The 12,900-nt window shown below is 41.1% G+C and overlaps 1 protein-coding gene across 1 annotated transcript in view; it reads left to right on the forward strand.

Annotated features, from left to right (window-relative positions):
• Positions 1–12,900, forward strand: part of CREBBP (CREB binding lysine acetyltransferase) — a gene marked incomplete at its 5' end in the record, with an annotated part of 84,248 nt that overhangs the window by 11,542 nt on the left and 59,806 nt on the right. The window contains one exon of the mRNA XM_085307197.1: positions 9,038–9,214. Coding sequence (XP_085163323.1) covers positions 9,038–9,214 — 177 coding nt within the window. The remainder of the gene's footprint in view (positions 1–9,037; positions 9,215–12,900) is intronic.

The raw sequence follows: 12,900 nt of genomic DNA on the forward strand, positions 1-12,900 counted from the left end.
TAGCAAATCTTTCATCCTGTAATAAAGGATGAAATAAATTACAATTATTCCTGGCCCTCTGAGTATTTTTCTTTGAGTTAGTTTGCTACAGCAAGACACTAAAAGCTTCATGAATCTATTTCTCTAGGCTTTTTTATAGCAGTTAGCCCAAGAGGCAGGGAAATGGAGACCTTCAACACAAGATGTGCTTCCTCTGAACACTGTGAGGCAGGTCGGGATTTAATTCTCAAAATTAATTCCTGAAAAGTAATCTTTATTTATTTATTTATTTTAAGACCRCCTTGTTGCTCGCTGATTTTTGGAAGTGAATTTGTTTTAAATGGTGTTTTTGTCAAACTGCCAGGTCTGCATATTGTTCAGGACCTTTCACCTAAACTGAGGTTATAGGAGAGCTGCTGTCTTGGCACTTAAACTGAATTCACCTTTTTCTCTTTTTGGTAATGCCGTTGGCTTTCTGCCATGCAGTGATTAATCTTTTCCTTGCTTCTCCATCTGTCCTTCTAGCATACGTGTTCCAAGCACCACGGTGACTTTCTTTTGGAGCGCATTACTATAGGATGGAATAGCAATAAGCAGGCGCTTACTTTTCCCCCTCAGTGAACAGATAAAAGATGATGCCARTGTAGTGCAGAAAGCCTATCTTTCCCGCTTCACAAATCAACATAAATTCCACCCAGACCTGTCCTTTCCCCTTCTCTGAGAGCCTTAATCAGTTAGGTGGACCTTGCTTCATGTTACTCATTTGTGTTTCATAGCAGAGGGAGATAAGAGTCCAAAGTGCGAAGTCCTCCYGGGGTGCCTGGCTGAAAGGCTGCTGTTTTGCACCGAGTGGTCAAGCAACGCAGTTGATGGGAGCTGGGGCAATAACACCCGGGAACTTGGGAGGGATTATGGTAGCTCTGCAACTTAAATGTGTTAAACTCATCTGGGAATCAGTGCAGAAAGCAGAGCATAGGTCTCCCTCTCTCTCATGGAGTTACCACTCTAGAAGGAAGAAATAAAGCCATTTGAAAGTAGTTCTGTCCTTTTTTTGTTATTCCTTACTAACAGTATTCAAAGCAGCTGGTAGGTCYGTGAGTCTTAAATACCTGATGTTCCTCCATTACTTAGAGCAGATCTGCTTTTGCATTCGCAGTGTTTCATATACTGTAATTGATGAATCGTGAGTGTCTGAAATGCCTAAATGCTTAATGTCCTTATGCAAAAAAGTTAAGCTGAGAATGATTGAAACCAGGGAAGGTGACACGCCTTTTGGTAGCAAAGCCATTTCAGTGGAGTGAAGGGGGACAGAGTGCTGAGCTGCCTGTTGGAAGCCCAGATGGAGCTGTAATTTGATCACTAGGGATTTGGAAGCTTAGTCCAATATTGGAGTATGAAGTGGTTGGGTTTGGTGAGAGGAGCAGAAGAAAGCAGAGGTGGCACAGACGTCCCTTTCGTGCACTGGCTTATGTCAGCGATAGCTTGYAGCACCAGCCGCATGCCGTTTGTTGCTCTCAATCCATGGTGCTTATGCCGAACGCAAGGGAGACTTCTTGGATCTGTAGGTGCTAACGGGAGGCAGAGAATTGCCATTTCATGCCAGCTCAGCTGTTTCTTTATTAAAAGATAATAATAAAAGTAAAAAGGGTCTGTAACGTACTATAGTTGGGTGAAGCATGTGAGATGCTGAGTAGCGGYGGTTCTGGAAGTGCTGGATTATTGTCTTTGAAGAGACTCCCATGTAATGCACAGTTGCTGTGTGCTAGTGATTACAGTATAACCTTAAAGTTACAGCTTGAGCATTCGGAAAACTGGATTGTAGTTTGTAGGTGGCTTTGGAAAAGTAAAACTCATCATATCTCTTCAGCAATTACTGTGTTATTTCACACTGGATTGATTCTCGCAGTGATACAGTAGGAGGAAGCAGGAGGGAACATTTTTCTTTGTAAAGGGTTGAGGAAAGCAAAGCAGTAGTGAGTGACAGACGTTTTAGTGGAGCAATTGCTGCTGTTAAACAGACCGGCTTTTACATGAGCAACTCTACCCTGCAAGACGCGTCTATGACGATCYAGCCTTTTAGCAGAACAGAGCCGATCCAGGGTGCTTCTGTTCTTCTCTACCCTCTTTCCCTACTCCTAACACGCATGTTCTCTTCTGTAGAACAAAATCTAACGATTAATCTGGGACTTAGTGTTAAAATTGGTTTTAGCTTTTGTATCATATTTGTATCAAATCCAGAATGAGGTAAGCGTGGYGGTGGCTGACTGAAAGGCTGCCTTTCTGTCGTCTTGCTAGACCTATTTTGCCACATGCAGAGGTACAGGAAGAGTTTTTTTTGGGGGGGGGGAGGGGGGAAGGTACTTGCCTTCTTTCTTTTCCATTGCCAGGAATTTCCATTACGAGGAGAACACAGGCAAAACAACAGCGAGGACAGCCTAACCAGCCGATCGGCGGTGCGGGGYTTGTGCGTTCCTGACGCTGGCCCTAGAGCGGCTGCAGTACTTTACTGTATTGCTCCCCGAGGGTCTTCTGAGCCGTTTCCTATAGTGCCTTCCTCTCCCTCCCGTGTGCTCTCGTCATCTTTCTAGTGTGCTGTCAGGACCAAAGTAGCAACGGTGGTGGCTAGCACAGAGCCCCGGGTACCCGGTGTGCTGAGGTCTGCCTAAATAAAGGGAGCTGCTTTGGTCTCATGGCAGGGTGCGTGCGTTTTGGTCCTGTCAGTTCTTCTGAATTCCTCTCTGAATCCATCATTTTTACATGTCTTCTGTGAAGAATTAATGCCACATGATCATCTTCATTACAATAGCCTGCTCAAGYTTGTCTAGCTTGCTTCTTTTCTTTTTAGGACTATTTTCTAGTTGAGCAAAACTACTTAGTACTGAGTTGAATATTAATACTAGCTTTATTTTTAGTTTACAGGATTGGGTGATAATCAGATTACTTTATAGCAAGCTTATTTTCCACTGAACCCATGCTGCTTTGAGTTCTTTGATTCCCATGTCAACCTTTTAGTATTTTGTCTGCTGTGAGGCTAGTTCAGGTCTGTAAATGAGTGACTTTCTCGCAGGAAAAATGATAGAAACCTGTCTTTTCTGGCGTATCTTTTAATAACTTTGGAAACTAGTGGGAAGGATGGATTAGGGCAGGAGAGGAGATTAGAATTTCCCAAAAGAAAATGGGTAGCAAGGAGCAAAAATACTTATAGTTCTGAAGTTTCTGACAACATACTGGAGGGGAAGCTAAAAGGGGGATAGCGAAAAACCCCTTGTAGCAGTGAATGATTTTTTGCAACATGTTGTTGGTTGCGTGTCTTGGAAGCCCCAGAGGGCTATGTGGCAATGAAGTGACTCTAAATGCTTGGATGAGAGAACTGGTTGTAGCGGCAGAGCTGAAGGGATAGTTAATAAAAACTTAAGAGTAGGAAGAGGGAGCAGGATTTATTAATGGCCTGGAAGATTAGTGTCCAAAGAGGGAGCAGCTCCTTCACGCTGGGCTAGGGGTAGAAGGGTTGTGGTATGTCAGCAGCGATAAAGGAGGGAGGAGAGGAAGCCTCAGAAATAAAGAAACACGATAATGCTAAGATCCAGTCTGGTCCTAAGCTATCTTTAAATTCGATTGCTGAACTTCTCATTTCTGTCCTATCAACTATGAGTTGCACCATCATAAGAGATACTGAGATTTGGTCTGTGTTTGGTCACAGATTTGGTCTGTAATATCTGTGAATCTCCAGGAAATGGAGGAAACTGAATTCTATTCTGAAAATAACTGCTATCATAACCATTCTACTCTGAAAAACAACTAAAAAGCAAAGCAAACACCTCCCACACATGCCTCCCGGCACGTTGCAGCGTGAGGTGTCTTACCTTGTTCCTGCCTGCTTAAAAAAAAAAAAAAAAAAAGGAATAAAAATAAAAGTTGCAAGTTAAGTTGTTTTTCACTTGTAAGTTTGTACATTGCTTGGCTTGTGAGAGCTGAATGAAGTTCCCTATTTCCTATCCATACTCAGTAACAGATTCAGGTATCTTAGAGAGTTGCCACAGCAATAAAAAAGGGGAACAGAGTCTGGTTATCTTTCTGGGATAGCAGAAGTACCAGATTAAATGCATCTTTCCCTTAAGGAGCAGTACTATGATCATATTTCTGAGAAGAACTGTTTTAGGGTAGAAATGCATGTTTAAAATAAAGCATCCTGCATCATGCACATTACCTCTTAACATCTACCTTTGACTTGCAGGTTTTGTACTAGCGCAGTTTACGTCCCCTCTCAATCTGCCTCACTGCAGTTGGTGGAATAGTCAGGTAGGAAACACGATGTTGGTGGAAAGAGCACCAACTAAGGAGCTAGGAGTAAAGGCTTTTTTTTTTTTTTTTTTGTAATGAACTTCCCTCCATCAGAATTTATTCCACTTGTGTCCACAAGCAACTGATCAAGAAGCAAGAGTTTGCACAAAAGACAGAAACAAATACCAAACATGAGCTGCAGGAGGATAAGGTGAGACTCAGAGGAGGTGATTGCCAGTATGGTGGAGTGCAGAACGTGGCTTGCAGAAGATGGCAGTTCCATCAAATAGAGAAAGGAGGTGGTGAAGTGATGACTGAGCCGGTAGGAAGAGGAGACCAACTGATGACTGAATGAGCTGGTAGAGAGGAAGAGGAGGCAGTAGGGAAAAGAGCGTCCTTAAGAAGCTTAGAATTAAATGGGAGTGAGTTGGAATATAGCCGGAATTTTGAAATGGAAAGATAAGCTAGACAAGTAGGAGAGAAGGTTTATGCTTTTGTTACAGTATGAATCCACCAGTGTGCTGAAGCTTGAGTAGCCCTGTGCTACTGGTGCTGCTAACTACTATGTTCTTGCTGTTTTATCTTTTTTGATGATTTGGGATTATCTAGTAATCTTTCTGTGAACTAGCTAATTGGGGATCAGAGCCACTGCTGAGACTCCTTCACTCTGCTCTCAAGCTTCGTGTGACTTTGACTGTCGTTAGCTTCAACCCTGTTGGTTTTGTTTTGCAGAATGAATACACGGCATAAAATCTGTATGTTGCATATACTCAAATGGATTGTATTTGACAGTTGTTTTTGAGCTCATTTAGATGCAGTATTTCAGACAGTAAACTGCTCTAAAAGTACAGGTCATTGGCTAGGAAATGCCRGTGAATCCCTTGTGCTCTGGAACATCTTTTTCAGTGCGAGATAGTCCGGGCTTCTGGCTGAGTCGTCCCCTCTTCTCCTGCCCACGAGGAGCTGAAAATGGTTCTCTTCGCTGGAGTTCCTGCATTGCTATGTTTGCTTATGGTGGTGGTTATTGTAATAAATTTTGAGCTTCTCACTGGGTCTGAATAATAGCTCTGAAACTCTGTTGACTGTAATTCTGCTCAGCAGCGGGTTGTTCTGCCACTAAAACTCCTTGTCAATCCGTTCCTAAGTTTAAAACTGTTAAAAATAGATAACAGTTCATTAGTTATTCTTGCATTCTGTTTTGTGCACTTTTCTTAGTCTCTGGAAATCATAGTCATGCTGATGAATTTAACTCTTACGAGGCATAAAAGATATATTGAGAGAAATTACTGATACCATGAACAGCAGTTGGTCTTGTGTATGGTCCCTCTTGACTTTTTGCCTTTATATTTACTTCAAGGGCTGTCATACAAGAAAGATCTTTCCACCTTTGCAGATTGTGGGTTTTTCAGTTGTTTGAAGTGCATCTTTACCAAAAAAAAAAAAAAAAAAAAAGAAAAAGTTCCTTTAGCCTTTAGCAGTCTAATACAAGTTTTCTAGGTGGTTATTATCCTTATCATAGTAGCTTGGAAAAAATGAAAGTTTGCTTTTTTGCTGTTGTACTGAGCTCTGATGTGTTAGGTTTCATAACAAGATCTGCTGAAAAGGAAATGCTTAAAAAAATGACAAAACAAGCAGGTGGTGCCTGTTTGGATTGCAGTTACTTAGTACTTTTTGGAAAAATCTTAAGTTGCATGTTCTCAGTGCACCTACCTTCATTTGGCAGCTAAATGGTCTGCGCCAAGTCTTTTCCACCTCTACCCAACTCCAGCTGAGCATGCTGCAGCCTTAGCTGTAAGCTCTAGGTAGGATTTTACCTGCACCATCTCCTCCAGGCGAGTTTGGCCCAAGCAGGGCAGTGGGAAATAGTAAATGTTGCATATACAAGGAATTTTCACTTCCAATTCAGGCTCGCTGCTGTGCTTTCGCAGTGGTGGTGGCGGCGGCTGCAGGACTCTTAGGGCATTGGTGGTTCTGGCGTAGCAGTGTAAAGCCAAAATAATCAATACGTTATTCGATGAAAAATCCAAAATCTGCAAACAAATTTTGAGAACAGGAGGACCGAGTCCTCCTGTGGACAAGTGAAGTTTGTATTTAAGGATTTAGAGACATGGGGAAACTGAGTATCAGCTGCACAGCTAATGTTCCCATTTCTGTCCTCTGAAAGGTTTAAAAATAGTCATAAGCTACTTTCTCAAAATTGCACTTTGTAGTTTCAGAAGTTTTCTTTGTTCTTTAAAATGAAATCTGATAGACTGTCATGGTGTTAATGAATAACTATGGATATCATGTGAGCCTTTCCTGTGCTTTACCTGAAATAGTGGGTTAAGCTAAGTGAGTAACTTTAATAAACATTTTTCCGCTAATTCGGCAGAGAAAATCTGCCCAAAACCCTTGCTGGGGCTGGGGAGGCTGCTGTCTGTGAACATTGATGGGTGAGATTGCTTGAAGTTGTGCGGATTCAAACTGTGGTTGCACCTCTCTCACATCCAGTTTGCAAGCACTGAAAAGAAAACCAGTGATACAGAGAATAGCAGACAACGTTGTAGAGACTTTCTATGTAAAACTACTTTTTGTAAACAACTTTTAAAGCATGAGTGAATCCTTGCCTGTATTATGTTAAGCTGTAGTCACTGTGGCACTTCGTATGGCAGCACCTTTTTAGGAATGCTTTCTGTGCAGCATTTTTGTTACTCGCTCCACCTTATTTCTGAATATGTTTTTTTTTTTTTTTTTTTTTTTTCTATTTACGTGTTACAACTGTTGAGCGAGATATGATATAGGCTTTCCTATATGCAAATGCTCCATCCAAAGTGTCTACCATTTCAGATGTAAGATGATCCACTGTTTCTGTTTGTAGGACCTCACGTTTTTGTGCCAGTCAGGCCATTTTATTAAAAACGGCTCCCACCACCCTGCTTTGCGCTGGGTGGGGGGAGTCTGTTCTTAAAGCTTTTGAGAGGAGCTATTAAGGAAAAATGATATTTTCAGTTATATTCCAATTTTTCATCACATCAAGTCATCTACCCCAAAATTTTGGGGTTATAGCCTTCTTTGTGAGAGCATCGTGTAATTATTTCTAGGCCTTACCAGAACCAGTTGAAAATTCAGAAGTTACCTTTGTTTAAAAGCCAAAATATCTCCTTGAGGCTTTCTTTTACCCTTGCTTGGTAAGGAACAGCATCTTTGAAAGCTAACGGGTCGTTTAATTCAGGAGTGCCTAAAAAACAAATACAGAAATGCAGAAAATACCAGTTCACGTCATCCATGGAACATGACTATAGGAAATGCCGCTTTCAAGAAAAGCAGCATTTACTGTTAAGCTTGAAATGTTGTAAAGCAGTTGGGGGTTTTTGGTCATATACTATTTGATTTACACTGAACAAAGCAATTCTATGCTAACCTGTTGCATTGCAAGGTAACAACTCTTTTTTTTTTTTTTTTTTTTTTTCCCCTTGAATAACCGAGTGTATGAATATATAGGGTCATGTTTGTATATAAGGACAGAGCATTTTGTGCAGTGGGAAGCGCCTGAATCTGGCGACAGTTGCTCACTGACGGATGCGGTTTTAAGGAGGCACCTCCTAACGTAAAGCTGGTTTGAACGCTTCTGGGCTAGCTGCACAAGACCCAGGCATGCAAAGCGTGCTGCCAAAGAGGACAGGGAGCAGTCAAGCGGCGCTTACTGGACTCTGCCCCTGGTGTAACCTGGAGCACTTCACTAGTGTGCGCAGTTCTTCTCTCCAGCCATGGAAATAGTCCTCCTGAATTCCTGCTGGTAATGGAAGTGAAAAGCCCAGGACACTGGAAAGCTAACGTGTGGGATGCGGAAGGGCTGGAGGGGTCAAAGAAAGGGAAAACCAGGATTTCATATTTCAAAGAAAGACTTGCTCAATGTTTGGATTTTATGCTCCGGACAGGTGATAAGTCATCTAAAATTTTTCCCAGTGGGGGTAAAGAAGCGCAAACATGATCCATCCTCTTAACTTTCCATGTTGGTTTTAATTTGGGGGTCATAATCTTAGTCATCCTTTTTGGAAGAAGTAAATTCCTGATAGTATCTCTCTTCAGGGCCTTTTGTCCAGCATGATATTAAGTGACTAAAGTAATAGAGATTTCACCACTTTTCTTGGGATGCTGTTCTTCAGGCTAAATGGCTTTTTTAGGATAGACAGTGTTCTCCTTACTAATTCAGCGGGAGTCTTATTTCTRCTTGCCATTCCTGAGAAGTTTTGGGGTTGTAATTTGTCACGGATGTCAGCTTTAGATAGATACTCTTTTGTTTCTTCATACTCTTCCCGCAAGTACCAAAACATAAGTAAATGACCATTTGTTGGATGCCAGCGTATATTCCCCTCTTTTCCCGTCTCATTTTGTGCACAGAATACACAAAACACAGGATTTGAGGGTGGTTTTAGTTTTCCAGAATTTTGGAAGCATTGGAAAAAGTAGCCTTCTGTCAGTGCAGATTGGGAACAGTAATCTTACTCTCTCCTTTGCATTTGCATGATGTTTTGTTAAGTTGAGTTGCAGGCTTCAGACACAGGAGAGATGCAAAAAGCCAATTATTCTTTTAAAATGATTCTAATTTTGAATAAAGTTACAAAATCGAGAATTTAATATTGAAGCGGAATCTGGGCTCTATGAATACAGTGATGGATATTTGACATGTTTTCTTTTCTCTTCTTTTTTCCTTTTTTTTTTTTTTTTTTTTTTTTTTTTTTTTTTAATGCCCCTTCTGGACCAAGAAAATTATTGTATTTCATTCATTCTCTTCCAGATGGGAATGACAGGTAACACTAGTCCCTTTGGGCAGCCTTTCAGTCAAACTGGAGGGCAGCAGATGGGAACTACAGGAGTGAATCCTCAGTTACCAAACAAGCCAGGCATGGCAAATAGTTTGTCTCCCTTTCCTACTGACATCAAGAATACTCCAGTCACCAGTGTGCCAAATATGGTGAGTTGTCTCATACTATTTCCCTTACTTGTTATGTCTTCATAGTATGTTTTAAATCYGTGGGTGACATGGCCTCTGCAACTTTACTGAATTTTTGATCTTCTCTGTGTCGTCATTTAAACATCAGAGTTGCCCCATAGTTCTTCACTACCATCTGAGGGAGCACGTAGACAGTCTGCCTACTGCATTTGTGCAGTAATTTAAATTTCAAAGCAAGCGCTATGGTTTGTTACAAGGATTGCATTACATCCTTTCATTTTGTCTGTGTACATTTAGTTCTAAACCAGATTAAAATGTTTTCTCTGTAAGCACTATTTGTAGCATTAAATTCCTGAATCTGTCGGAATGTGTTTTGTATGTGTTGTAAACTTCTCTGAAAAGCTAGAGTACCTTCCATATCCCTTGAATCAAATATAGTAAGCACAGCACATACTTTCCGGTTCATATTGTGCAAGTCATGCTTGCAGCTCACACGYTTATGAGAACAGTTCTCATTAGTGCATCTTGCCCAAGTTTGTAGTATTCTATTTACTAGAGTTTTCTTCCTAAAGTGAAATTAAATATTCCCATTTGTCTCATGCATGTCTGCGTATTAATCAAACTGCCTGTGTTGTTTCTATGGAAACTACAGCTTGTTGTGTTTTATACTCTTATATGTGATAGCAGTTACTATAGAAACTTGTAAAACCTTCCATAAGATTCAAGTTGCTTATTTTTTAATTTCACTGGAAAACCAGCTATTTTTTGGCACAAACTATCCACGTCCTCGTATCAGTAGATTTGTTACCTGCTTAAAGCTAATTGGGCAATTTGAGTTTTATCATCTCCCATTCTTTCTCACAAGTTTCCTCTTTTTCTGTAATTTTAGAAGAACATTTCTTTATTGACACGGAGAAATCTGTTTTGTATGCTCTGTATTTTGCTTAGCGTGCTTTTTGGAAGGAGGTGGTGGCTGGAGTTAAGACCATGTTCAGAATGCCACTTATACGCAAGCGGGACTGTCGTGGAAGATAATTTGCTGCATGGCTATTGTAGTTCTGTGCAGATCATGTGTAGACCAGGGAATTACCCACCTGATTCTGCAGAGCACCGAAAATCTGCCTGAAGCGCAATATTCATCTCAGCTACTTGATGATTCTGAAGCCTAATTTTGTGCTCATTTAAATGTCATTTTTTGGGGAAACCGAAATCTTAATGAATTCACCTGTTAGCGTAGGATGTAGTGGCAGATACTCAGGTGAGTTTTTTTTTTAAAAAAAAGGCAGTTGCTCTCGTCCTCCTTCATCTAGTGATGAAGAAGGAAGTAAAAGAAGAAACTTTTAATTTCTTCTCTCCAAGCTTGTCTAAAAGATAGAGGAAAATAAAAGAAACCTACCTTTCTAGTACTGTAAGTTGCAATTTCTTTATTGTGTTAAAAACATGAGCTGTCTTCTGAGAGAAGGAGAATGAAAACCATCCTTACTTGTTTCTCAGGTGCCAAAAGTCTCAAATGTCCAATACATCTTTTTCTCCCCCAAGCCAATACAGAAGGTAATAACTGTTTTGGGTGATTGGCATCCATATTGTAGAGCCAGAAGACCTCAACCCTGCTTATGGATCATGTGGCAGTTAATGAGTTGTTTGCAGTTTGAGGGTGGGGTTGGAGAGGAAGATGCTCCTTTCATCTTTAAAAACTGAAAATTCCAACTAAACATTTGTATTGCAAAGTCAAGAGGTTAAAAGGAAATGTCAAATCTGTTACATTTTTAGCCTTTACTTGGCAGAAGCGGGTAAGGCAGTATAGTTAGTTGGTAATGGTACGTACGTGGCCATGGGCTATTTCTTCCACAGGGACTTTGCTTTATTCAGTACGCAGGATGAATGGTGTCCTCTGACAGAGCATATAGTCAACATTTTGTTCTATTTTTGCTGCTTAGTGTGTGGCTATAGGCCTTGTTTACTGTATGTAATACTAAATTTCRCCTAGCCAGGCTTTTCCTGGCCTTTTCAATGGTATTCATCACGGAGKCCTGCATGTACTCTAAGTTTGGATTAGTTAATTTTCGCAGTGCCTCTGGGAGATAAAGGTGTTTTATCCCAATTTTAAACCTGAGGTTGAGAGGCAGAACGACTACGATGAGAATAATCTGCTGAGTGTCAGCGTACAACCGGAGACTCCTAGGGTCTGACTTTCTAAAACATCCTTCAGTTGAGGTATCTTGGGTAAAGTGACCTTAGTTGGGTCTGTGGTTCTCGTAACTCGTGCAAGTGGCACCTGTGACTCCGCCTGGGCAGCTAGGATGTGACCCAGACGGCGCTTCTGAAAAGTTACGCGTGTGTGAATGAGACGGTTCCCTAGAGCAGAGGTGAAATGCTTTAGCCGTTAGAGCGGGCTCTCTTCCTGCAATCCCTTCACCCTTCACTACATCGCTTCGGACTACTGCGGTGTGTTCAGATCCCACGGACAGATGTTTGATTTAATGCGTTTGGCCTGCTGGAGAACACTCTCTCCTGTTTTCTGAAGGAGGCCGGAGTTTTCAAGAGGAATACTGTAGAGCATTTCACGACAGAAGTCTGATCAGAAGTGATCCTGTGGAGGAAGAGGAGTTCAGCCYGTATCTGTTACAAGAAAAGAACAAACTAGGGTTTTTTTTAAGGGACATTCAACTTTTTCACAAGTTGATTGGAACCACATATCTTGCCAAAACAGCCCTCAATGCTATCCTTATCTTAGAGGGCCTGCAAAGTACTGCTCCTAAGTGAGAGGCAAACCTGTATGAGTGAAACCACGGGTAATGTTCGGCCTGTCTGAGACAGGAAATCAGCTTCCAGCCGGACATAAATACTATCTTTGGCTGCAACTAAGAATATGTAAATACTTACTGACACCTAGAAAATATGCAGAGGGAGAATAGGGGAAGAAAGATGATGATGATGGTGACCTCTTTGTCCTAAAAAACAATGCATTGAAAAGGAGAATTTTAATAACCTTGTCCCTTTTATTTTAAGCTTAAGTGTTTGCTGTAAAAGTAAACCAAAAGACAAGGATGTTTCCTAACCCATAGTTTTCTAAGCACCATTGTGGAATTTGTGTGACACCCCTGCCCCAACCCCTAACCAAGAGTTTTCCCACTGCCAARGTCATAATCATCACGCTGGCAGGCAGAGTAACCATCAACTGCAGCAGTGGGTTGTCTTTCCAAATTCAGGTTCAAACTATCTTTAGAACAACGTGTGCACACTTTCCTTCTCAAAAAATGGAAGTAGTTATCAAAAGCTTATTGCATATTCCAGCCCTTCTTCCAAGGGTGACGTTGTGCCAGGGCCTGGGAAGCACAGCAGGCAGGAAGCCACTGCTGGCTGCATTTGGTTTAATCTCTYTAATTAGGAAAGAAGTAACAAACCTTATGGTATTAAAATGATCAAAAGGTCAGCTTTAAGGTGTTAGTGTTCAAGTCCAGCAGGACGAGTTTTTTGTTTTTTTGTTTTTTGGGTTTTTTCCCCCTGACTCTCTGGAGCCAAGCAACATATTAATGGATCCTGGAGTTCTACCAGCTTTTCTTACGGGCTGATTGACTGAGCTTTATAATATAGATTGATGGCCCATTTTCAAAAATAAAATGATCTTACCAGATAAGGAATAAAAATTCCATTTTTAGAACAGTTCCTTATGCAAAAGTTCAAAAATTGTTACTTACAACTTGCAG

The sequence above is a fragment of the Rhea americana genome, unplaced genomic scaffold, assembly GCF_003343005.1.
Source record: "Rhea americana isolate MKP2758 unplaced genomic scaffold, rheAme1 scaffold_255, whole genome shotgun sequence".
NCBI classification, from domain to species: Eukaryota; Metazoa; Chordata; class Aves; order Rheiformes; family Rheidae; genus Rhea; species Rhea americana.